We start from the raw sequence: 27,884 nt of genomic DNA, 5'->3' as shown, positions 1-27,884 counted from the left end.
TTTTATCAAGTATAACAATCAATTATAGTGATTAGTTATTGATTTTATAATTTATATCTCTTTACTGATAGTCTCTACTTTGTAAGATATCATTCTCATGGTTTCTTAGTTCTTTAGACATGGTTTCCTTTAGCTCTTTGAAATATTTTAAATAGCTGATTTAAAGTCTTTTTTTCAGTAGGTCCAATGTCTGGGCTTTCTTAGAGACACTTTTGTTTGATTGTTTTTTTCCTTTGTATGAGTCACATTTTTTCGTTTCTTTGCATTTCTCACAATTTCTTTTGCAACATGGACATCTACAACAATATAATGTGGCAAGCGTGGAAATCTTTTTCCTTCACTTTTACAGTTTGCTGTGGTTTGTTGTATTTGTTGTTTTTTACTTTAGTGACTTTCCTGGAATAATTCTGTAAAGTCTTTATTCCTGTCATGTGTGTCCATTGAATTCTCTGCTTGGTCAGCTAAGTGGTCAGCTGGAAAGAGAGTTTCTTAAATGCCTGGAACCAGTAAATTTCCCAGTGTTTGTTGAGGGGCTCTATTGTGGTGTATCTTCAATACTTACTTAGGCAGTTGATATCTCTGTCTTATTCTTCACTTCCTACCTTAAGAGAGCCTCAAAGTCAGCCAGAGATGAGAGCTTAGGGCCTTTTCAGGTCTTTCCAGAGCATGTGTACAGCCCTATGCATGCATGTGTCTCTATAGGTTTGCGGGAAGATGTTGGAGCATTTCAAAGCTCCTATGGGACATTTCAGTTTCCAGTTTTGCTTTAAGCTTTTGGTTAGTCTGTTGTTGGCCCCATATGTTATGTACTGCACCAAGCAACAGTAAAGTTAAAACACTTGCAGTAATTGTTTTCAACACATGCCTACTGTAAAGAGTCTATTTGCACTGGGCAATTTCAGACAGCCTTATAAGTGGTGTCTTTCAGGAAACACCAGACATATCAAATAATGATAATTATTTGATAATTATTTGGTAATGAGGTTTGAAAGAGTTTTAACTCTATTCTGCTCATTTCTGTGGTTGCCATGCTGCACTAGGAATGTGGGCTGCCATTTTTTATAGTTGCTGTGGAGCTGGAGAGTGGTGGGAATAGGGCCAAGTTAAAAAAAGAAAAAGGAAAAGAAAACCCCCCCTAAAATTTACTGTTTTTACTGAGATTCAGTTATTTATTGAATAAAAGGTCTCCAGTTTGCCGTAAGCTTTACTGTGGCCATTTTTGCCAATATTTTCATTGCTTTTATTGAGGAGAAAAATTTCAGAGGTCTTTACATTGACATTTTTATTAATATCACTCTCATTTTTATTGCATATTTTATGATTCCCTAAAGTGATTCACCTAGCCCTTTATCACTGAAGCAGACTTAAATGTGTATGGCAGCATTTATTTACACATTGCTAGCAATTATAGGGGATTACTATTTGAGGGTATCCTTTGATACAGTTTTAACAAATATTATGTGCTTATGTCAAACTTGTTAGTTTAATGAACAGGAATGAGGCAAAACTTTATGATTCAATAAAAATGGAATTTAATAAATAGAAATTACCAACTTGAAGGAGTTTGTATCTAAGACTGTTATTTAACCTCTGTTATCTGAACTGAGCCATATTTCTGTCACAAATGAACACACTTTTCCTGTTCCAAAAGTTTTGACATTTTAACCTTTGCTTCAGGCCTTGGATCTTGTCACAATGATCCATTCCTGCAGCCTGATTTTTTTGGATATAATCTTACTGTTAAAATACTCAGTTTTTCGAGTTCCTTTGAGCCCATTGGTTACTCTACAGCATGCAATAGGATTTCTGTTTCTCCTGCTTACATTCATTCCCATTAATCACTTAGAACTTGGGAAATGGAGGAAAGGCAAGACTGCCTATCAGTAGTTGAAGAAAGTGAGACTGAAAATTCTACCTTATCTTTTCTAAGGATCAAGATTGGTGTAATTCACTGCCAAAGTTATTGAATTGGCCCTCAAAACTTGATTCATGGTTTTTGTTGCTTTCATATTTTATATACTTCTGGGGTTTTACTCCTACATGTACCCAGCTACTAAGAAGAAAAAGCCCTTTAACATAAACATTTAAGATTATAAATGAAATCATCCTGTCTTATTTTGTAATTTTAATAATTCTTATTTTGTAGCTTTAATAATTAACGACTTCACCACAAGGTGGTTTTAAATCTGTTTCGAAGACAGGCTATGCAGTTGCTTTTATTGATGCAGGAATAAAATGGGAATTTATGAATCATATGAACAAACTGAAATGAATATGGTAGAGATTAATAGGAGACATGTGGTGAGGATGGTGTTGTGTGTATGTGTGGTATGATGTTACTAGGCTCCCTCAAGGACTAAGAGGGGTGTGTGGAGAGAATATTGAATACCTTTTTTTGTTTTTTTTTAAATCAGCTTTGAAAGTCTCTTTTTGATGCTTAGAGCCAGCAGTAGGAGAGGATATCAGATGAGGGAATGGGCATGTGGGAAAAACTTATGCTGCCAAGGATCTGCTTCTTTCTTTTATACTCATAGACCTGATAACTAAAGTCCTAGGGAAAGCAAGATAACTTTCTATAAGATGATGTTCTCTAAGGAACATATCCAACTGTGAATTAAAGAACTTCTATACTCATAGGGAGCAAGGTAAAATTGAGTGTGCATTTGAAAGAATGCTATTGTCACTAAATTGGAATTTAAAAAAATAAATAAATAAAAAACAAAAAAACAAGTATTACTATTGGGTGCATTTTGAATACTTTTTTACCCCATGAAAAGAAATCTTATTACTAGAACAAATGCTGAAGGATCTCAAGTTGTTTCTGAATTTAAAACTTTACTTTTTATGATAACCTGAAGGTTAACCTCGTTTAATTTTTGACAAAATACAGAATAATTTACAGTGTCATAAAATGTGCCAGATGACATAGTTTGTATTTATAAAACACCTAGCTTAAATATTCATATAATTTATTATTTTATTGAAAATGCTGTTCTATTATTTAATAGCTTAATGTATCAATCTGATTTTTAAGACCAAACTTTCAAAAATAAATATGGTTAATTTAAGTGATTTCCTTGACAAATGAAAATAATTTTTACTGTATGTATGTATCACAAATGCTTTTTAGTAGCTGAATATTTATAAACAGTAATTGAAGGCCTGTTGAATACTATTACCATTTGTATTGCAAATAATTGTATTTAAACTGCAAACAATAAATCCATATGGCTTATTATGCTCGTTTGATTATTCACTTGCTTAGCATTTGCTTTCCCTGCTGAATATGAAGCAAGAGCAAACTAATGGTTGTCCACTTGTATCACCATGATACCAGCTCTTCATCTAAATTATATTTATAAAATTATTCCAGGTAGTACATTCTGAGAACAATTTTCTGTTATTGCAGGGACTTCAGTTATGCTTATGACTATGTTATATGCAATCATTAATGTTCTTTTCTGCTTCATTAGGGTGCAATTTTGGAATAGCTGTAGGGAAGAAGAGGTTTTTTAGGTTTCATAATTTTACTATTGAGTCTCTCAATGATGTGACAATTAAATTTGATTTCCAAGACAGCTTTCAAATACCACTGAATAATTTGGGTAGGTATGCCATCATAATCATCATCAACATCATTTTTTCATTCTTTTTGACAAATAGTGGCATACCAAATAGATGAGCAGGAAACAGTGGTTCCCATATTATACACTATAACCTTGTCAAGCATTGCAAAAAATCTATGAAAGCCCAGGGAATGTTCCACATTTATTTTATAGGCTTCTAAATAGTAAGTTGACCGGCATGGTCTGTACTGCAGCATACAGAAGAGCATCGGGACTCAGTATCGTTTTCCATATCCTGGAAAAAGCTGGGACTATTTGATCCAATTCTTTCCGGAGAAAAACACAACAAAATAGGATCTCTTTTGAATTCTTCATTGAATTACTTATTTTGGTGGGCAGTCCCAGTATAATGTTTTCCCTGGATATCATCTTTGCTGGGTTATAACTTTCTAAGTTATGAGATGAATTTGGTCATGGACTACAGCCCGTAACAGTGTTTTAGGGAGTATACTCACAATTAGTTATTTTACTGGGGAATATATTGAAGTAACAGTATCAGCCAGACCATTTGCAAAAATAAATGGTACGGTTAAATATTTCATTCTTTAAACAAAAATATATTGACCCAATGTGGATATAGGCCTGAATTATTGCCTGGTGTATTAAATAAGTTTACCAGTGATGGCTCTGCATCTAACACACTGACCGTTGTTTTTAACAGCTCACTTCCTCTCATTGGTCTCTAACGTGGATTCTCCTTCCTCAAACTTACGAAGCAGAGTTTTTCTTTCCACAAATAACCAACATGCTTGTCAGGTATTTGAAAGCACACAGCATTTGAATTACTTTCCACATTTGGGGACTTCTTTATTATAATTATTTGGACATTCATTATTTTTCACAGATTACATTTTATTACTTCTCCAGCCAGATGAATGGCAAATTAACAGTTGGCTTTCAAACTACCTGTGGTGGTCCTACACGGCATTTATGGCAAAGCACGGCTGGGCTCCAAAATCAGTGGGAGAGGACTGTCCTCAAAATCCAGAGCCCCCAGAGATTTCAGGTATGCACGTTGTATTTTCTGTGTTTGAAGGAAAAACGATAAAGTATAGAGGTTTTGCACCAGGTGAATTAAAAGCAGGATGATTAATCATCCCAGTTGTCTGAGGACTGAGGAATTTGCAGAACTTCAAGTGCTGAAACCAAACAGTCAGAAAATTGGGATGGCCAGTCACCCTAAAAGACAATTTTAAAAAGTTTTAAATTTATCAAAACTAAGGCTGTTATATATTAACATATATTGATATATAAGTAAAATATGACCTTCTAATACTCTTCCTAATTTCTTGAATCCCTCCACTTTTCTTAAAGACTCTCACTATTACAATCCTCTCTTTTTTTTCATTTCTTATTCTTAAGAATCACTTCCCTTCCAAAGTTTTCTCATGCTTTTGAGAGAACGGAACTATCTTAGGTAATGAGGAAATAGTTTGATTTAAATACTAATTCCAAATGCTGTTGAAGTGGAATCATTGTCATATTCATTTCATGGTGAAAGTCAAATTATTCAATACAGCCTTTATTTTCCAAAATAAATTTAAGAATTAAAGCCAATGCAAGCCTATAAAAGACAAACTTATTTATGCAGCCTAATAAAACTTATGGATGGTGGAAATTATAATCTAATAATTATTATGGGAGTTCTTGGAAAAGTATTGCCCACTTTAACATTTTGGACAGCCAAGCAAAATTTTCCAGTAAAAATGGGATCCTAAAGCATTTTATTCTGAACGAATTTGCTTTTTTAAAAAAAAAATCTTTATTGGAGTGTAATTGCTTTACAATGGTGTGTTAGTTTCTGCGGTATAACAAAGTGAATCAGCTATACATAAACATATATCCCCATATCTCCTCCCTCTTGCGTCTCCCTCCCAACTTCCCTATCCCATCCCTCTATGTGGTCACAAAGCACCAAGCTGATCTCCTTGTGCTATGTGGCTGCTTCCCACTAGCTATCTGTTTTACATTTGGTAGTGTATATATGTCCATGACACTCTCTCACTTCGGCCCAGCTTACCCTTCCCCTTCCCTGTGTCCTCAAGTCCATTGTCTACATCTGCGTCTTTATTCCTGTCCTGCCCCTAGGTTCGTCAGAACCTTTTTTTTTTTAAGATCCCATATATATGTGTTAGAATGCAACATTTGTTTTTCTCTTTCTGACTTACTTCACTCTGTATGACAGTCTCTAGGTCCATCTACCTCACTACAAATAACTCAATTTCGTTTCTTTTTATGGCTGAGTAGTATTCCACTGTATGTATGTGCTACATCTTCTTTATCCATTCATCTGTTGATGGACACTTAGGTTGCTTCCATGTCCTGGCTATTATAAATAGAGCATTGTGGTACATGACTCTTTTTGAATTATGGTTTTCTCAGGGTATATGCCCAGTAATGGGATTGCTGGGTCATATGGTAGTTCTATTTTTAATCTTTAAAGGACTTTCCATACTCTTCTCCATAGTGGCTGTATCAATTTACATTCCCACCAGCAGTGCAAGAGGGCTCCCTTTTCTGCACACCCTCTCCAGCATTTATTGTTTGTAGATTTTTTTATGATGGCCATTCTGACCGGGGTGAGGTGATACCTCATTGTGGTTTTGATTTGCATTTCTCTAATGATTAGTGATGTTGAGCATACTTTCATGTGTTTGTTGCCAATCTGTATATCTTCCTTGGAGAAATGTCTATTTAGGTCTTCTGCCCATGTTTGGATTGGGTTGTTGGTTTTTTTTGAAACTGAGCTGCGTGAGCTGCCTGTATATTTTGGAGTTTAATCCGTTGTCAGTTGCTTCTTTTGCAAATATTTCCTCCGATTCTGAGGGTTGTCTTTTCGTCTTGTTTATGGTTTCCTTTGCTGTGCAAAAGGTTTTGTAAATTTCATTAGGTCCCATTTGTTCATTTTTGTTTTTATGTCCATTTCTTTAGGAGGTGCATCAAAAGGGATCTTGCTGTGATTTATGTCATACAGTGTTCTGCCTATGTTTTCCTCTAAGAGTTTTACAGTGCCTGGCCTTACATTTAGATCTTTAATCCATTTTGAGTTTATTTTTGTGTATGGTGTTAGGGAGTGTTCTAATTTCATTCTTTTACATGTAGCTGTCCAGTTTTGCCAGCATCACTTATTGAAGAGGCTGTCTTTTCTCCATTGTATATTCTTGCTGCCTTTATCAAAGATAAGGTGACCATATGTATGTGGGTTTACCTGTGGGCTTTCTGTCCTGTTCCATTGATCTATATTTCTGTTTTTGTGCCAAAGCTACTGTCTTGATTACTGTAGCTTTGTAGTATAGTTGGAAGCCATGGAGCCTGATTCCTCCAGCTCCATTTTTCTTTCTCAAGATTGCTTTAGCTATTAGGGGTCTTTTGTGTTTCCATACAAATTGTGAAAGTTTTTGTTCTAGTTCTGTGAAAAATGCCATTGGTAGTTTGACAGGGATTGCATTGAATCTGTAGATTGCTTTGGGTAGTAGAGTCATTTTCACAATGTTGATTCTTCCAATCCAAGATCATGGTATATCTCTCATCTGTTTGTATCATCTTTAATTTCTTTCATCAGTGTCTTATAGTTTTCTGCATACAGGCCTTTTGTCTCCTTAGGTAGGTTTATTCCTAGGTATTTTATTCTTTTTGTTGCAGTGGTAAATGGGAGTGTTTCCTTAATTTCTCTTTCAGATTTTTCATCATTAGTGTATAGGAATGCAAGAGATTTCTGTGCATTAATTTTGTATCCTGCTACTTTACCAAATTCATTGCTTAGCTCTAGTAGTTTTCTGGTAGCATCTTTAGGATTCTCGATGTATAGTATCATTATCATCTGCAAGCAGTGACAGTTTTACTTCTTCTTTTCTGATTTGGATTCCTTTTATTTCTTTTTCTTTTTCTTCTCTGATTGCTGTGGCTAAAACTTCCAAAGCTATGTGTTGAGAGTGGGCAACCTTGTCTTGTTCCTGATCTTAGTGGAAATGGTTTCAGTTTTTCACCATTGAGAATGATGTTGACTGGGGGTTTGTCATATATGGCCTTTATTATGTTGAGGTAAGTTCCTTCTATGCCTACCTTCTGGAGAGTTTTTTTTTTTTTTTTTATCAGAAATGGGTGTTGAACTTAGTTGAAAGCTTTTTCTGCATCTATTGAGATGTTCATATGGTTTTTATTCTTCAATTTATTTATATGGTTTATCACATTGATTGATTTGCGTATATTGAAGAATCCATGCATTCCTGGGATAAATCCCACTTGATCATTGTGTATGATCCTTTTAATGTGCTGTTGGATTCTGTTTGCTAATATTTTGTTGTTGATTTTTGCATCTATGTTCATCAGTGATATTGACCTGTAGTATTCTTTTTTTGTGACATCTTTGGTTTTGATATCAGGGTGATGGTGGCCTCGTAAAATGAGTTTGGGAGTGTTCTTCTCTCTGCTATATTTTGGAAGGGTTTGAGAAGGATAGGTGTTAGCTCTTCTCTAAATGTTTGATAGAATTTGCCTGTCGAGCCATCTTGTCCTGGGCTTTTGTTTGTTGGAAGATTTTGAACCACACTTTCCATTTCAGTGCTTGTGAATTGTCTGTTTATATTTTCTATTTCTTCCTGGTTCAGACTTGGAAGGTTGTGTTTTTCTAAGAATTTGTCCATTTCTTCCAGGTTGTCCATTTTATTGGCATATCATTGCTTGTAGTAATCTCTCATGATCCTTTGTATTTCTGCCGTGTCAGTCGTTTTTTCTCCTTTTTCATTTCTAATTCTGTTGATTTGAGTCTTTTCCCTTTTTTTTTCACACACACACACTGTATTTGATTTTTACGAGAGATAAATAAACTGACACCAAGCGTTGTAAATGGATGATCACAACAAATGCAGCAATAATTGCAATTACCAAACACGAAACACACTCATACTATGTCATAATATTGACATTCAGTCCAGCAATCCTCCACTGTAACAGCTCCTTTACTTTGCAGTGAAAATTGATTTGTATATTTTTTGCCTCTGAGTCCTTGTGGGATTTTTTTTTTTTTATTCAAACAAAGTCACAAAAATTATAATCATCCTCATCAGTTCACTCAGTCCCATGTAATTAATTTTTTTTTTCATCTTGATCTTTTGTTAGCACTTTTATGAATTCATCAGTTTTCGATTAGAGTTCTGAAAATGCTTATTCATTCAGTTCAGCAGTATAGTCAGTTGCCAGAAACCTGTACTTGTCAGAGTCTTTTCCATGAATTCCTTGAAGAAAAAACCCTTTTATAGGAACATTTTTGCAAAAGCATCAGAGTATACCCAGAACTGTCTGTAAATGACAAAAGACTTAAAAATGACCATGGTTAAAGAGTTGATGAAAGTTTGTAATAATGCAATTGACAAGGAAATTTAGTTATTTCTGAGATATACATTTTAAAGTAATAACTAGAATTATGACTTATAATATTATACCAGAACATATAAGATTTTTAGAAATTTCATGTAATGTCTGAAACATTTACATTAACATATTTCCATACAAATAACCGAAAGAAAGTTTAGTATTATTTGTTTTTTGTTGTTGTTTGTTTGTTTTTTTATACTACAGGTTCTTATTAGTCATCAGTTTTATACACATCAGTGTATACATGTCAGTCCCAATTGCCCAATTCATCACACCACCACCCCCACCGCCCCACCGCTTTTCCCCCTTGGTGTCCATACGTTTGTTCTCTACATCTGTGTCTCAACTTCTGCCCTGCAAACCAGTTCATCTGTACCATTTTTCTAGGTTCCACATACATGCATTAATATACGAGATTTCTTTTTCTCTTTCTGACTTACTTCACTCTGTATGACATTCTCTAGATCTATCCACGTCTCAACAAATGACTCAGTTTCGTTCCTTTTTATGGCTGAGTAATATTCCATTGTATATATGTACCACAACTTCTTTATCCATTCATCTGTCGATGGGCATTTAGGTTGCTTCCATGACCTGGCTATTGTAAATAGTGCTGCAGTGAACATTGGGGTGCATGTGTCTTTTTGAATTATGGTTTTCTCTGGGTATATGCCCAGTAGTGGGATTGCTGGATCATACGGTAATTCTATTTTTAGTTTTTTAGGAACCTCCATACTGTTCTCCATAGTGGCTGTATCAATTTACATTCCCAGCAACAGTGCAAGAGGGTTCCCTTTTCTCCGCACCCTCTCCAGCATTTGTTGTTTGTAGATTTTCTGATGATGCCCATTGTAAATGGTGTGAGGTGATACCTAATTGTAGTTTTGATTTGCATTTCTCTAATAATTAGTGATGTTGAGCAGCTTTTCATGTGCTTCTTGGCCATCTGTATGTCTTCCTTGGAGAAATGTCTATTTAGGTCTTCTGCCCATTTTTGGATTGGGTTGTTTGTTTCTTTAATATTGAGCTGCATGAGCTGTTTATATATTTTGGAGATTAATCCTTTGTCCGTTGATTCATTTGCAAATATTTTCTCCCATTCTGAGGGTTGTCTTTTCGTCTTGTTTATGGTTTCCTTTGCTGTGCAAAAGCTTTGAAGTTTCATTAGGTCCCATTTGTTTATTTTTGTTTTTATTTCCATTACTCTAGGAGGTGGAACAAAAAAGATCTTGCTGTGATTTATGTCAAAGAATGTTCTTCCTATGCTTTCCTCTGAAAGTTTTATAGTGTCTGGGCTTACATTTAGGTCTCAAATCCATTTTGAGTTTATTTTTGTGTATGGTGTTAGGGAGTGCTCTAATTTCATTCTTTTACATGTAGCTGTCCAGTTTTCCCAGCACCACTTACTGAAGAGACTGTCTTTTCTCCACTGTATATCTTTGCCTCCTTTGTCATAGATTAGTTGACCATAGGTGCATGGGTTTATCTCTGGGCTTTCGATCTTGTTCCATTGATCTATGTTTCTGTTTTCGTGCCAGTACCATACTGTCTTGATTACTGTAGCTTTGTAGTATAGTCTGAAGTCAGGGAGTCTGATTCCTCCAGCTCCGTTTTTTTCCCTCAAGACTGTTTTGACTATTAGGGGTCTTTTGTGTTTCCATACAAATTTTAAGATAATTTGTTCTAGTTCCATAAAAAATGCCATTGGTAATTTGATAGGGATTGCATTGAATCTGTAGATTGCTTTGGGTAGTATAGTCATTTTCACAGTATTGATTCTTCCGATCCAAGAACATAGTATATCTCTCCATCTGTTTGTATCACCTTTAATTCCTTTCATCAGTGTCTTATAGTTTTCTGCATACAGGTCTTTTGTCTCCCTAGGTAGGTTTATTCCTAGATATTTTATTCTTTTAGTTGCAATGGTAAATGGGAGTGTTTCCATAATTTCTCTTTCATATTTTTCATCATTAGTGTATAGGAATGCAAGAGATTTCTATGCATTAATTTTGTATCCTGCAACTTTACCAAATTCATTGATTGGCTCTAGTAGTTTTCTGGTGGCATTTTTAGGATTCTCTATGTATAGTATCATGTCATCTGCAAACAGTGACAGTTTTACTTCTTCTTTTCCAATTTGTATTCCTTTTATTTCTTTTTCTTCTCTGATTGCTGTGGCTAAAACTTCCAAAACTATGTTGAATAATAGTGGTGAGAGTGGACATCCTTGTCTCGTTTGGCTAAAACTTCCAAAACTATGTTGAATAATAGTGGTGAGAGTGGACATCCTTGTCTCGTTTGGCTAAAACTTCCAAAACTATGTTGAATAATAGTGGTGAGAGTGGACAACCTTGTCTTGTTCCTGATCTTAGAGGAAATCATGTCAGTTTTTCACCATTGAGAATGATGTTTGCTGTGGGTTTGTTGTATATGGACTTTATTATGTTGAGGTAGGTTCCCTCTATGCCCACTTTCTGGAGAGTTTTTATCATAAATGGGTGTTGAATTTTGTCAAAAGCTTTTTTGGCATCTATTGAGATGATCATATGGTTTTTATTCTTCAGTTTGTTAATATGGTGTATCACATTGATTGATTTGCGTATATTGAAGAATCCTTGCATCCCTGGGATAAATCCCACTTGATCGTGGTGTATGATCCTTTTGATGTGTTGTTGGATTCTGTTTGCTAGTATTTTGTGGAGGAATTTTGCATCTATATTCATCAGATATTGGTCTGTAATTTTCTTTTTTTGTAGTATCTTTGTCTGGTTTTGATATCAGGGTGATGGTGGCCTCATAGAATGAGTTTGGGAGTGTTCCTTCCTCTGCAATTTTTTGGAAGAGTTTTAGAAGGATGGGTGTTAACTCTTCTCTAAATGTTTGATAGAATTCGCCTGTGAAGCCATCTGGTCCTGGACTTTTGTTTGTTGGAAGATTTTTAATCACAGTTTCAATTTCATTTCTTGTGATTGGTCTGTTCATATTTTCTATTTCTTCCTGGTTCAGTCTTGGAAGGTTTTACCTTTCTAAGAATTTGTCCATTTCTTCCAGGTTGTCCATTTTATTGACATAGAGTTGCTTGTAGTAGTCTCTTAGGATGTTTTGTATTTCTGCAGTGTCTGTTGTAACTTCTCCTTTTTCATTTCTAATTTTATTGATTTGAGTCCTCTCCCTCTTTTTCTTGATGAGTCTGGCTAATGGTTTATCAATTTTGTTTATCTTCTCAGAGAACCAGCTTTTAGTTTTATTGATCTCTGCTATTGTTTTCTTTGTTTCTATTTCATTTATTTCTGCTCTGATCTTGATGATTTCTTTCCTTCTGCTAACTTTGGGTTTTGTTTGTTCTTCTTTCTCTGGTTCCTTTAGGTGTGAGGTTAGATTGTTTATTTGAGATTTTTCTTGTTTCTTGAGGTAGGCTTGTATAGCTATAAACCTCCCTCTTAGAACTGCTTTTGCTGCATCCCATAGGTTTTGGATCGTCGTGTTTTCATTATCATTCGTCTCTAGGTATTTTTTGATTTCCTCTTTGATTTCTTCAGTGATCTCTTTGTTATTTAGTAGTGTATTGTTTAGCCTCCATGTGTTTGTATTTTTCACAGATTTTTTCCTGTAATTGATGTGTAGTCTCATAGCGTTGTGGTCGGAGGAGATACTTGATACGACTTCAATTTTCTTAAATTTACCAAGGCTTGATTTGTGACCCAAGATATGATCTATCCTGGAGAATGTTTCATGAGCAATTGAGAAGATAGTGCATTCTGTTGTTTTTTGATGGAATGTCCTATAAATATCAATTAAGTCCATCTTGTTTAATGTATCTTTTAAAGCTTGTGTTCCCTTATTTATTTTCATTTTGGATGATCTGTCCATTGGTGAAAGTGGGGTGTTAGAGTCCCCTACTATGATTGTGTTACTGTCGATTTCCCCTTTTATGGCTGTTAGTATTTGCCTTATGTATGGAGGTGCTCCTATGTTGGGTCCATAAATATTTACAATTGTTATATCTTCTTCTTGGATTGATCCCTTGATCATTATGTTGTGTGCTTTTTTGTCTCTTGTAGTAGTCTTTGTTTTATAGTCTGTTTTGTCTGATATGAGAATTGCTACTCCAGCTTTGTTTTGATTTCCATTTGCATGGTATAACTTTTTCCATCCCCTCACTTTCAGTCTGTATGTGTCTCTAGGTCTGAAGTGGGTCTCTTGTGGACAGCATATGTACGGGTCTTGTTTCTGTATCCATTCAGCCAGTCTATGTCTGTTGGTTGGAGCATTTAATCCATTTATATTTAAGGTAATTATTGATATGTGTGTTCCTATTACCATTTTCTTAATTGTTTTGGGTTTGTTATTGTAGGTGTTTTCTTTCTCTTTTGTTTCCTGCCTAGAGAAGTTCCTTTAGCATTTTTTGTAAAGCTGGTTTGGTGGTGCTGAATTCTCTTAGCTTGTGCTTGTCTATAAAGGTTTTACTTTCTCTGTCAAATTTGAATGAGATACTTGCTGGGTAGAGTAATCTTGGTTTTAGATTTTTCTCTTTCATCACTTTAAATATGTCGTGCCGCTCCCTTCTGGCTTGCAGATTTTCTGCTGAAAGATCAACTGTTAACCTCATGGGATTCCCTTGTATGTTATTTGTTGCTTTTAGCTTAGTGCTTTTAATATTTTTTCCTTGTATTTAATTTTTGATAATTTGATTAGTTTGTGTCTTGGCATGTTTCTCTTTGGATTTATCCTGTATGGGACTCTCTGTGCCCTCTGGACTTGATTGACTATTTCCTTACCCAAGCTAGGGAAGTTTTCAACTATAATCTCTTCAAATATTTTCTCAGTCCCTTTGTTTTTCTTCTTCTTCTGGGACCCCTATATTTCGAATGTTGGTGCATTTAATGTTGTCCCAGAGGTCTCTGAGGCTGCCCTCAATTCTTTTAATTCTTTTTTCTTTATTCTGCTCTGTGGTAATTATTTCCACTATTTTATCTTCCAGGTCTCTTATCCGTTCTTCTGCCCCAGTTATTCTGCTATTGATTTCTTCTAGAGAATTTTTAGTTTCATTTATTGTGTTGTTCACCATTGTTTGTTTACTCTTTAGTACTTCTAGGTCCTTGTTAAACATTTCTTGTATTTTCTCCAATCTATTTCCAAGATTTAGATCAACTTTACTATCATTATTCTGAATTGTTTTTCATTTAGACTGCCTATTTCCTCTTCATTTGTTTTGTCAGGTGGGTTTTTACCTTGCTTCTTCATGTGCTTTGTATTTCTCTGTCTTCTCATTTTGCTTAACTTACTGTGTTTGGGGTCTCCTTTTTGCAGGCTACAGTTTCGTTTTTCCCATTGTTTTTGGTGACTGCCCCCAGTGGGTAATATTGGTTCAGTGGGTTTTGTAGGCTTCCTGGTGGAGGGGACTGGTGCCTGTGTTCTGATGGATGAGGCTGGATCTTGTCTTTCTGGTGGGTAGGACCGCGTCCAGTGGTGTGTTTTGGTGTGTCTGTGAACTTATTATGATTTTAGGCAGCCTCTCTGCTAATGGGTGTGTTTGTGTTCCTGTCTTGCTCGTTGTTTGGCATAGGGTGTCCAGCACTGTAGCTTGCTGGTCGTTGAGTGGAGCTGGGTCTTCACGCTGAGATGGAGATCTCTGAGAGAGCTTTTGCCATTTGATATTATGTGTGGCCGGGAGGTCTCTGGTGGACCAATGTCCTGAACTCGGCTCTCCCACCTCAGAGGCTCAGGCCTGACACCCAGCCGGAGCACCAAGACCCTGTCAGCCACACAGCTCAGAAGAAAAGGGAGAAAAAGAAAGAAAGAAAAATAAAATAAAATAAAGTTATTAAAATAAAATGTAAAAAATATATTATTAAAAATAAAAAATTTAAAAAGTAATGAAAAGAAAGAAAAAAGAGAGCAACCAAACAAAAAACAAATCCACCAATGATAAGAAGTGCTAAAAACTATACTAAAAAAAAAAAAAGGACAGACAGATCCCCAGGACAAATGGTAAAAGCAAAGCTGTACAGACAACATCACACAAAGAAGCATCCACATACACACTCACAAAAGGGGAAAAAAGGAAAAATATATATATAAAAAAAAAAGGAGTAGAGCAACCAAATCAATAAACAAACGTACCAGTGATAATAAGCTCTAAATACTAAACTAAGATAAACATAAAACCAGATACAGTTAGATGCAGAAAACAAACCCCAAGTCAACAGTTGCTCCCAAAGCCCACCAGCTCAATTTTGGGATGATTCATTTCCTGTTCAGTTATTCCACAGATGCAGGGTACATCAATTTGATTGTGGAGATTTAATCCACTGCTCCTGAGGCTGCACAGAGAGATTTCGCTTTCTCGTCTTTGTTCTCACAGCTCCTGGGGTTCAGCTTTGGATTTGGACCCGCCTCTTTGTGTAGGTCACCTGAGGGCGTCTCTTCCCACCCAGACATTACGGGGGTAAAGTAGCAGCTGATTTGGGGGCTCTGGCTCACTCAGGCCAGGGGGAGGGAGGGGTACGGAATGCGGGGCGAGCCTGTGGTGGCAGAGGCTGGCGTGATGTTGCAAGAGTCTGAGGCATGCTGTGTGTTCTCCCGGGGAAGTTGTCCCTGGTCATGGGACCCTGGCAGTGGCGGGTTGCACAGCCTCCCGGGAGGGGAGGTGTGGATAGTGACCTGTGCTTGCACACAGGCTTCTTGGTGGCTGCAGCCGCAGCCTTAGCATTTCATGCCCGTCTCTGGTGTCCACGCTGATAGCTGTGGCTCGTGCCCATCTCTGGAGCTCATTTAGGTGGTGCTCTGAATCCCCTCTCCTCGCACACCCTGGAACAATGGTCTCTTGCCTCTTAGGCAGGTCCAGACTTCTCTTGGACTACCTGCCGGGTAGCTGTGGCACACTAGCTCCCTTCAGGCTGTGTTCTCGCAGCCAACCCCAGTCCTCTCCCTGGGATCTGATCTCTGAAGCCCGAGCCTCAGCTCCCAGCCCCTGCCCGCCCTGGCAGGTGAGCAGAGAAGCCCCTCAGGCTGGTGAGTGCTGGTCAGCAGCGTTCCTCTGTGCGAGAATGTCTTCACTTTGCCCTCTGCACACCTGTGGCTGTGCTCTCCTCCATGGCTCCAAAGCTTCTCCCCTGCCCAACCCCCGTCTCCACCAGTGAAGGGGCTTCCTAGTGTGTGGAAACTTTTCCTCATTCCTAGCTCCCTCCCAGAGATGCAGGTCCCATCCCTATTCTTTTGTCTCTGTTTTTTCTTTTTTCTTTTGCCCTACCCAGCTACGTAGGGGGTTTCTTGCCTTTTGGGAAGTCTGAGGTCTTCTGCCAGCATTCAGTTGGTGTTCTGTAGGAGCTGTTCCTCATGTAGATGTATTTTTGATGTATTTGTGGGGAGGTAGGTGATATCCACGTCTTACTCCTCTGCCATCTTGAAGCTATCTCTCCAAATTTGTTTTTTAAACCTGGTTTGTGAGCCAAATTAACCCAAGTAGGTTTCTTTTAGCATCTATTATTAGAATAGTATAATAATTTTATAATTTTGATACGGAATAGAAAATCATCTGATATGTGATGGATTTAGCACTTGCCTGAATTTAGAGATTGAATTGGATTAAATTTTGAGTGGCGAAGAGGGAAGATGGGAGAATGAGCAGGACCTCTACTATAAAAATTGAATTATAAACTATAAGAATGGCACATTTTCTTAATTGATCTGTCATAAAATCACTGAAGTTTGGAATTTTCAGGGTTTTGTAAAACTAAATGGGGTTCCAAAGAAGATGAAAGAAAATCACTTAGTAGGCAGTTAAGTGACTCCTAGATCATAGGACTTAAAGAGAACAGAACTGTGTAGTTGGAAACATAATTCTGTCATTTGAGGCATTGTACTCTCTTGAAATCCAATATTATTGGTGTATATGGGGGTGGGAGGTGGTATTTTAAGCCATCAGGCATTTAAGTCCTCCTGTGAGGGATTGATCAGGCATGGGGCCGAGACACCCTGTGTCCCTGCCTTTAGTGGCGAGTGCTGTGAGAATGAGAACCCCCGGCCACCAATAATGCATCCAATTTGTTGTGGATGTTCAGGTGTCATTAATTACTATAGAGAAGTTTCTAGTTTATTTCTTATACTTTTTTTTTTACATCCCTGTGTCTCTCTCTTTTTTCAATAACAACAAGAGCAACAAAACAGAGCCAAGAGTGCCTTTGAAGGGACTGAGTCACATTGACTAGATGCTGACGGATGGGCTTGCTGAAGTCCCTCTGCACGCTTGTCTAAACTTTAAGGACTGAGATGGGACTCTTGTCTATGTATAAACTTTATCAGTATTTATACATCTTTTCCAACTTTGAAACAGAGTGGATGGTAAAAGAGTCTTAAGCTGTCTTTGTCAGGCATTGTGCCTTCTTATATTTAACTGTCTCTGTCTTTCAGTCAAGGTCTTTATTAGTAGCACAACGGAGATTTGATGCTGGGCAGAGGAGAAACTTGCTGCTTGTAGGTTAAACCTTTTAAAATAACTTCTTTGCTTTTCTCAGCTGTCCATTCCCAAATAGCATACTATGGGGGTTGATGATTAAATATGTGTAGTAGATAAACGTAAAAGTTAAAATTCCCAAATATATTATCTCCAGGGCATTTCAGCTTCAGCAGAGGCAGCGAGGTTATTCACCTGCACACTTGAAAATGCAGCAATATCTTTAACCAAAGCAGATGCACATGTAGCATATTAATTTGTTTCTCTAAATACTTTATTGCTGACATGAAAATAGTGCTTCTACCTTCAAGGCTTTGTAAAAAATTAGAAAACCCTATGACTCTCTTGGGATCCTTTGGCTACACCAATCTTTAAGATTGTAGGTATGTTTCAGTTCTGTCCTGTCAGCAAGTGAACAGATGTTCATTTGCTTTTGTTGAGCTGGGCCACAGAGATGTGCAGTGCTTGGAATATTGCCTGCCACCATGTAGTAGCTCTTTCCTAAAAAGCTTTAGCAAGAGGCTTATTTGAGGGCATTTTGTAATCAGCATCTCCAAGCAATATCTGCTGCCTCATAAATTTACAGGCCTCCGAGAATTATTCTGTTTTTTGCAATTTCTCCTCCATTCTGCCTTCTGATAGTTTTAAAGCCGTTTATGCTTCCTTTAGAAATACCCAAATAGTAGATTTTAATCCCAGCTGGACCCTGGCTTAGCATGGGTTTCTGAGAAAGCCTCTGGATCTGGCTCTTGTGTGTGGGCTTTGTCACCTTCATCTGTAAAGGACTAGGTCCATTTCTTAATAAACCTGAATCATATGTTAATTTCTGAGAGAATAAACAAGGAATGGTGTTTACACATTTAGTCCACAAAGATGGCAGCATTTCAGAAAGTTTCTGAAGATGTTTAAGGAATAACATCTAGCATTGATTGATCACTTACTATGTGTAAAGCACTGCATTTAGTCCTTCATGTATATTATCTTATTGACCCTTCACGGCAGTCCTCTGAACTATAATTTACCCCACTGTTCACATTTGTATTATAAGCTTTAGAGAATGAAATAACCTACCAAATCCCATACAAGATTAGAACCTAGGATAGTTTGATTTCAGATCTCAATCATTTAGTCACTGAGCCATGATAATTTTGTATCATGTTGAAGCAGTATAAGGATTTATAAAATATAGAAAAAAAATTCCAACCTCTAGATTTGGTCAGATCTAATGTGACTCATTAAATACTCTTTTGTCTGCTGTGTTAGATGAAACATTACTATGCATTGCATGATGCTGATTAACTGCAATCACATTTCTCAAATTTGAAGATATAAGCAATTAATTTTACTATTGTCTTCAAATATTCATAGAAGCAAAGAATATAGGCTAAATGTACAGCAAAAATTTAGTCTCAAATTCAAGTGAAAAATTCCCTCATCCATGTTTTTTTCTGGTTCTTGAAGGGAGTTCACCTATTGGTGTTATGGGTAGGAAGGAATGAATACTATGTTACTAATTATATCACTGACTATGGTTTGCAAGTTGAATGTCTGGATTCTTGAGAAGTCAGTGCCTGAATTTTAAAAAGGTACTGAAGCATTTTTAATATGCTACTATCTACTTGTTATTTCTTTGATATTCCATTTAGAAATGCCAGAGAGTTCTCACCACTCTCCTGTTCAGAAACATAGGCTTTATTAATATGAACAAAAGATGTTACTAATAATAATAAACTGTTAACTTAATGTTACTCTCAAACTTTTCAAAATCATAATCTGAGAGACATTTTATCTTTTAATTCAAGAATACTTACTGTGTGAACACATGATGGAGAAAGGATTACTGTCATCTTTTTGTGTTTCACGTGTTGCTTGAGAAATAATATTGAATGTGTACTACTAATTAAGAAAACTTTCACACGGTAACTACAACTACAAGGGTTTCTGTGTGTGTAGTTACTAGTGTAATCCAAGTGAGTTTATGTCCATTATTCACCTACCATCAAAGTTTCCTCTAAGATTTAAATCAAGTGTTCTGAGCCCTAAGCTTCACTTCAAAAGCCATCTTCTCTTAAAATGTTTGGTGTGAAAGGAATTTGTCTCATGTTTGTTGTTTGTTTGTTTATTTATTTTATTATTTTTAAAACATCTTTATTGGAGTATAATTGCTTTACAATGGTGTGTTAGTTTCTGCTTTATAACAAAGTGAATCAGCTATACATATACATATATCCCCATATCTCCTCCCTCTTGCGTCTCCCTCCCTACCACCCTCCCTATCCCACCCCTCTAGGTGGTCACAAAGCACCAAGCTGATCTCCCTGTGCTATGCAGCTGCTTTGCACTAGCTATCTATTTTTCATTTGGTAGTGTATATATGTCCATGCCACTCTCTCACTTAGTCCCAGCTTACCCTTCCCTTTCTCCGGGTCTTCAAGTCCATTCTCTACGTCTGTGTCTTTATTCCTGTCCTGCCCCAAGGTTCTTCAGAACCATTTTTTTTTTTTTTTTAGATTCCATATATATGTGTTAGCATACAATATTTGTTTTTCTCTTTCTGACTTACTTCACTCTGTATGACGGTCTCTAGGTCCATCCAATTCACTACAAATAAATCAATTTCATTTCTTTTATGGCTGAGTAATATTCCATTGTATATATGTGCCACATCTTCTTCATCCATTCATCGGTCGATGGACACTTAGGTTGCTTCCACGTCCTGGCTATTGTAAATAGAGCTGCAATGAACATTGTGGTACATGACTCTTTTTGATTTATGGTTTTCTCAGGGTATATGCCCAGTAGTGAGATTGCTGGGTCATATGGTATTTCTATTTTTAGTTTTTAAAGGACTCTCCATACTGTTCTCCATAGTGGCTGTGTCAATTTACATTCCCACCAGCAGTGCAAGAGGGTTCTCTTTTCTCCACACCCTCTCCAGCATTTATTGTTTCTAGATATTTTAATGATGGCCATTCTGACTGGTGTGAGGTGATACCTCATTGTAGTTTTGATTTGCATTTCTCTAATGATTAATGATGGTGAGCATCCTTTCATGTATTTGTTGGCAGTCTATATCTTCTTTGGAGAAATGTCTATTTAGGTCTTCTGCCCATTTTTGGACTGGATTGTTTGTTTTTTAGATATTGAGCTGCATGAACTGCTTATTTATTTTGGAGATCAATCCTTTGTCAGTTGCTTCGTTTGCAAATATTTTCTCCCATTCTGAGGATTGTCTTTTCATCTTGTTTATGGTTTCCTTTGCTGTGCAAAAGCTTTTAAGTTTAATTAGGTCCCGTTTGTTTATTTTTGTTTTTATTTCCTTTTCTCTAGGAGGTGGGTCAAGAAGAATCTTGCTGTGATTTATGTCATAGAGTGTTCTGCCTATGTTTTCCTCTAAGAGTTTTATAGTGTCTGGCCTTACATTTAGGTCTTTAATCCATTTGGAGTTTATTTTTGTGTATGGTGTTAGGGAGTGTTCTAATTTCATTCTTTTACATGTAGCTGTCCAGTTTTCCCAGCACCACTTATTGAAGAGGCTATCTTTTCTCCATTGTATATTCTTGCCTCCTTTATCAAGAATAAGGTGAGCATATGTGCATGGGTTTATCTCTGGGCTTTCTATCCTGTTCCATTGATCTATATTTCTATTTTTGTGCCAGTACCATACTATTTTGATTACTGTAGCTGTGTAGCATAGTCTGAAGTCTGGGAGCCTGATTCCTCCAGCTCTGTTTTTCTTTCTCAAGATTGCTTTGGCTATTCGGGGTCTTTTGTGTTTCCATACAAATTTTAAGATTTTTTGTCTTAGTTCCATGAAAAATGCCATTGGTAGTTTGATAGGGATTGCACTGAATCTGTAGGTTGCTTTGGGTTGTATAGTCATTTTCACAGTGTTGATTCTTCCAATCCAAGAACATGGTATATCTCTCCATCTCTTTGTATCATCTTTAATTTCTTTCATCAGTGTCTTATAGTTTTCTGAATACTGGTCTTTTGTTTCCCTAGGTAGGTTTATTCCTAGATATTTTGTTCTTTTTATTGCAATGGTAAATGTGAGTGTTTCCTTAATTTCACTTTCAGATTTTTCATCATTAGTGTATAGGAATGCAAGAGATTTCTGTGCATTAATTTTGTATCCTGCTACTTTACCAAATTCATTGATTAGCTCTAGTAGTTTTCTGGTAGCATCTTTAGGATTCTCGATGTATAGTATCATGTCATCTGCAAACAGTGACAGCTTTACTACTTCTTTTCCGATTTGGATTCCTTTTATTTATTTTTATTCTCTGATTGCTGTGGCTAAAACTTCCAAAACTATGTTGAATAATAGTGGTGAGAGTGGACAACCTTGTCTCGTTCCTGATCTTAGAGGAAATCATGTCAGTTTTTCACCATTGAGAATGAAGTTGGCTGTGGGTTTTTCATATATGGCCTTTACTATGTTGAGGTAAGTTCCCTCTATGCCAACTTTCTGTAAGGTTTTTATCATAAATAGGTGTTGAATTTTGTCAGAAGCTTTTTCTGCATCTATTGAGATGATCATATGGTTTTTCTCCTTCAATCTGTTAATATGGTGTATCACATTGATTGATTTGCGTATATTGAAGAATCCTTGTATTCCTGGGATAAACCCCACTTGACATTGTGTATGATCCTTTTAATGTGTTGTTGGATTCTGTTTCTTAGTATTTTGTTGAGGATTTTTGCATCTATGTTCATCAGTGTTATTGGCCTGTAGTTTTCTTTCCTTGTGACATCATTGTCTTTCTTTGTTTTGGTATCAGGGTGATGGTGGCCTCATAGAATGAGTTGGGGAGTGTTTCTCCCTCTGCTATATTTTGGAAGAGTTTGAGAAGAATAGGTGTTAGCTCTTCTCTAAATGTTTGATAGAATTCACCTGTGAAGCCATCTGGTCCTGGGCTTTTGTTTGTTGGAAGATTTTGAATCACAGTTTCAATTTCAGTGTTTGTGATTGGTCTGTTTATATTTTCTGTTTCTTCCTGGTTCAGTCTAGGGAGGTGTGCTTTTCTAAGAATTTGTCCATTTCTTCCAGCTTGTCCATTTTATTGGCATAGAGTTGCTTGTAGTAATCTCTCATGATCCTTTGTACTTCTGCTGTGTCAGTTGTTACTTCTCCTTTTTCATTTCTAATTCTGTTGATTTGAATCTTCTCCCTTTTTTTTTGATGAGTCTGGCTAATGGTTTATCAATTTTGTTTATCTTCTCAAAGAACCGTCTTTTAGTTTTATTGATCTGTGCTATTGTTCCCTTCATTTCTTTTTCATTTATTTCTGACCTATTCTTTATGATTTCTTTCCTTCTGCTAACTTTGAGGTTTTTTTGTTCTTTCTCTAATTGCTTTAGGTGTAAGTTTAGGTTGTTTATTTGAGGTGTTTCTTGTTTCTTGAGGTAGGATTGTATTGCTGTAAAATTTGCTCTTAGAATTGCTTTTGCTGCATCCCATAGGTTTTGGGTCGTCGTGTTTTCATTGTCATTTGTTTCTAGGTATTTTTTGATTTCCTCTTTGATTTCTTCAGTGATCTCTTGGTTATTTAGTAGTGTATTGTTTAGCCTCCATATGTTTGTATTTTTTACAGATTTTTTCCTGTAATTGATATCTAGTCTCATAGTGTTGTGGTTGGAGGAGATACTTGATATGATTTCAATTTTCTTAAATTTATCAAGGCTTGACTTGTGACCCAAGATATGATCTGTCCTGGAGAATGTTCCATGAGCACTTGAGAAGAAAGTGTATTCTGTTGTTTTTAGATGCAATGTCCTATAAATATCAATTAAGTCCATCTTGTTTAATGTATCATTTAAAGCTTGTGTTTCCTTATTTATTTTCATTTTGGATGATCTGTCCAGTGGTGAAAGTGGAATGTTAAAGTCCCCTACTATGATTGTGTTACTGTCGATTTCCCCTTTTATGGCTGTTAGTATTTGCCTTATGTATGGAGGTGCTCCTATGTTGGGTGCATAAATATTTACAATTGTTATATCTTCTTCTTGGATTGATCCCTTGATCATTATGTTGTGTGCTTCTTTGTCTCTTGTAGTAGTCTTTGTTTTATAGTCTATTTTGTCTGATATGAGAATTGCTACTCCAGCTTTGTTTTGATTTCCATTTGCATGGAATAACTTTTTCCATCCCCTCACTTTCAGTCTGTATGTGTCTCTAGGTCTGAAGTGGGTCTCTTGTAGACAGCATATACAGGTTTTGTTTTTGTATCCATTCAGCCGGTCCATATCTTTTGGTTGGAACATTTAATCCATTTACATTTAAGGTTGTTATCGATATGTATGTTCCTATTACCATTTTCTTAATTATTTTGGGTTAGTTTTTGTAGGTCGTTTCCTTCTGTTGTGTTTCCTGCCTAGAGAAGTTCCTTTAGCATTTGTTGTAAAGCTGGTTTGGTGGTGCTGAATTCTCCTAGCTTTTGCTTGTGTTTAAGCTTTTGATTTCTCCATTGAATCTGAATGAGATTTTTGCTGGGTAGGGTAATCTTTGTTGTAGGTTTTTCCCTTTCATCACTTTAAATATGTCCTGCCACTCCCTTCTGGCTTGCAGAAGTTCTGCTGAAAGATCAGCTGTTAACCTTATGGGGATTCCCTTGTATGTTATTTGTTGCTTTTCCCTTGCTGCTTTTAATATTTTTTCTTTGTATTAATTTTTTGATAGTTTGATTAATATGTGTCTTGGTGTGTTTCTCCTTAGATTTATCTTGTATGGGACTCTCTGCACTTCCTGGACTTGATTGGCTATTTCCTTACCCATATTAGGGAATTTTCAGCTATAATCTCTTCAAATATTTTTTCAGTCCGTTTCTTTTTCTCTTCTTCTTCTTGGACCCCTATAATTTGAATGTTGGTGCATTTAATGTTGTCCCAGATGTCTCTGTGTCTCATGTTTATTTTTGCATCAGTGCAGGCCATACCTGACTTTGTGATGTTGCCAAACTCCTAACTCCATTATCTGTGTTGTGATCTGCTTTTATTTTGCTACTTTGCTATTCTTTTTTTTTTTTTTAGGCCATGCCCCCGGCATGAGGGATCTTTGTTTCCTGACCAGGGATCGAACCCTTGCCTCCTGCAGTAGAAACACAGGGTCCTAACCACTGGACCACCAGGAAATTCCCTTTTCTTTTCTTTATTTCACCTAACACAGAAAAAGTGAGGTGGGGATGTTTGGAAGTCCTTATTTGCCAAAGTTTTGGAGAAAACAAAGAATGTTAATCACTTTTCTTAGAAACACAACTACCATATTACAAACACAGCTTCTGACTATAGGGCCTCTCTTTTTAGAAAATTACCATGGGGTTCCACTTTCTTTAGCTCATACAACCTATCCCTCTTTGCAGGATCCCAGCCAAAATCCCTGGAAAATCTTTTTGTTAAATACATTTAACTGGAGTATCTCATTGTGCCTGGTGGGTCTTCTGTTTTGTAGCCACACAGATCCATTAGTAATTTCCCTACAGTTAGAGAAATAGTTCTTTACCTAAGGAAAATGTTTCCTCTTTCTGTGCCAGTGGGCTCAAAAGGCAGCTGATTTTCATACTAACATTTCTTCAGTTGAATCCAATAAATACATATTGCAAACTCTGGTGAGGAGAGGATTGAAGGTAAGAAGGTAATTTAAAATCTACTTCATTAGATCAGGTGTGAAGATATACAAGTGGAAACAAGGATGGAAAGGAGGGGGTGTTAATAGGTCCTGACTGATTGGACATGTGACTGGAGGAGAAAGTCATTCCAAAGGTCATTTTAGAGTTTTGAACACTGAAGTTTTGAGCAGTCTTCTGAAGTTTTGAGTGTCAGGGGAGAGGTCCAAGTTCAGGAGAAAGAACGTTATGAATCAGAAGTAACTTCATGTCATTGGAGTGAAAATATCCAGCAGGCTATGGAGATGTGGGAGGAGCGCTCAAGAGAGAGGTTGACATTCCTGATGTAAATTTGTCATCAGCCTGGGTGACAGTTAAAGCCCTGAGGATGAATGGGTTTGCAGGAAGGGTGTAGAGGAAAAAAGAAGAGACTGGTGATTAGTTAACACTTATTTCCACTTCTCTCTTTAAATGTGGCTGCTACAGGTATTTGCTTAGTTTGGCAAGAACTAGGGAATATATCTATGTGAGAAAGCTTTCAAGAAGAATAAAGTTAATCTGTAGAGAATAGATTTTTTTTTTAAATTGGTAAACTGTTCATCCAATAGCTTAAGTATTTTAATAACTGTTATAATAATAGCTAACACTAATGCCAACTATAGGCCAAGTGCAATTGTACATGTAATAACTCATTTATCCTTACATAAACCTTATCATATAGGTAATAACTTATTATTATTATTATTATTTTAAAACAGACCCTTGGCTCAAAGTCACTTGAAGTGGGTTTTTTTTTTTTTTTTTTAATTTTATTTATTTATTTATTTTTGGCTGTGTTCGGTCTTCGTTTCTGTGCGAGGGCTTTCTCTAGTTGTGGCAAGTGGGGGCCACTCTTCATCGCGGTGCGCGGGCCTCTCACTATCGCGGCCTCTACTTGTTGCGGAGCACAGGCTCCAGACGCGCAGGCTCAGCAATTGTGGCTCACGGGCCTAGTCGCTCCGCGGCATGTGGGATCTTCCCAGACCAGGGCTCGAACCCGTGTCCCCTGCATTGGCAGGCAGAGTCTCAACCACTGCGCCACCAGGGAAGCCCAACTTATTATTTTTATCAGTACCTTTTTACAAAGAAAACTGAGGCACAGAGATATTAAGTACCTTCTCCAAGGTCTTCTTGCTGTGAAGTGGTGTATCTGGGATCTGAATTCAAGGAGTCTGGTTCCAAATATACACTTTAATCACTGTGCTATATTGGCCTCATATGAAATATCCCTATGTAACAAACTTTGATAGACCTTTTCCAGCATGGTCCTGACTTATAATTAGTCATATGGTTATTCTGTTTTATGTGAAGAGGAGATGACTTTCTGAGGGCTACATATTGACGGTTTGCTGGACACATTATGGATGTTTCTTATATTTTTAATAGACTAGTAGATAGCACCTGGTTCAAGAAGAAATGTATTAGTACATCTTGTTGTACAGAAACAAAAGAGAATGCAGCACAGAAAAAGGCAGACCATCTGTTAAGCTAAGAAGCAGTGTGATGTTTTGACATAATAAAATGTTTATATTATGAACAAGGCTGAGCAATGCACACAAGTTTAATGCATCCATGAATTAAGCCTCACACATCATTGGTATTCATTGGTGAAAGTGGGATAATACTTTCCACCAACACACCAATTTTCTATTGATTTAAGTAATTAGGATTACTTGATCTTTCCAAGTTTCTCAGATTCATTATACCAGACTATTTCCTGGTGGAGACTGGGCTGGCTTCACATCACAATATAACATTCAGTCATTTTAACAATAAGTCACTGAACAACGATTTCCAGTCAGTGTCCCAAACTATGTCTAGATAATGGCAGAAAATGTGCAGGAGGATACCACAAGGACATCCAAGGCAGGACTGTGAGTAAAATTCAGAGAACCAGAGGTGGAAATGGAGCACAGATGAAAAATGCCAAGAATCAAGAGTTCAAGCTGGAGCATGGGTCCAAGAACTGGTAAATACTAAATAGTATGAACGCATAGGAACCGAACTCAGGAGATGATATGGGGCAGAAACCAGGTGACTGTTGCTTCATTTCACAAACATGTTACCTAACCTAGACATGTGGGATAAAGATGACTGTACATTTTCTTGTTCTTCAAAATGTATGTTTAGATCTCTTTCCACTTGGAATTGGCATGGTCACTTAAGTGCTTCTAGGAAGTGACATGTTTCTTATTTGTAGGCTCTGTGCTATAAGACTGTGAGGTAGTAATGTTCCTTGCTCTTCGTTTTTGTTTTATTTCGTTTTTCTTATCCAGGTTGTTTTTGAAGGCCAGATGATTTCAACTCATGAACAGGATGAAGTCATAGCTATTGATGATATATCCTTCAGCTCAGGCTGCTTGCCTGCAAATGGTAAGAACTTTTTCTTATTTTGATCTTTATTGTATAATAAATCCAGTGCAGTTTAAATATCGTGTAATGACTTTGATCTGCTCTTTATTTTTACTTAATGCTTTAGAGTGAGCTATTTTCTATTGTTCTAATACACTGTGTAACAATGACTAGATTTATGCTAGAGGTGAAGACGGTATTTTTCACTGCTGATGCTATAAAGAGCTGAAAGGTGTAATTTAGTCTCATATTTGGAACCTTGTAGCAACGTTTACACTGTTTTTAAATCTTACCCAGCAAACTCTATGCCTTCTAGGAGACTGGGAGAAAACTGGCCTCCATAGACTTGAAATTGTCTTCTTGGAGAATCAATTTGACTATGCCACTGAAAGACACAGATGGAGAAATATATTAATTATAATCTATATTCTATTT

The 27,884-nt window shown here is 36.7% G+C and overlaps 1 protein-coding gene across 1 annotated transcript in view; it reads left to right on the top strand.

Moving 5' to 3' along the window:
* MALRD1 (MAM and LDL receptor class A domain containing 1) overlaps positions 1-27,884 on the top strand; it is a 607,787-nt gene that overhangs the window by 25,038 nt on the left and 554,865 nt on the right. The window contains exons 4-6 of the mRNA XM_061181405.1: positions 4,288-4,382; positions 4,471-4,632; positions 27,374-27,470. Of these exons, the coding sequence (XP_061037388.1) occupies positions 4,288-4,382; positions 4,471-4,632; positions 27,374-27,470 (354 nt within the window). The remainder of the gene's footprint in view (positions 1-4,287; positions 4,383-4,470; positions 4,633-27,373; positions 27,471-27,884) is intronic.

Source organism: Eubalaena glacialis, chromosome 2, assembly GCF_028564815.1.
Source record: "Eubalaena glacialis isolate mEubGla1 chromosome 2, mEubGla1.1.hap2.+ XY, whole genome shotgun sequence".
Classification (NCBI taxonomy): Eukaryota; Metazoa; Chordata; class Mammalia; order Artiodactyla; family Balaenidae; genus Eubalaena; species Eubalaena glacialis.
The sequence above is the reverse complement of the archived record's forward strand: the minus strand, read 5'-3'. Positions and strand labels throughout refer to the sequence as shown.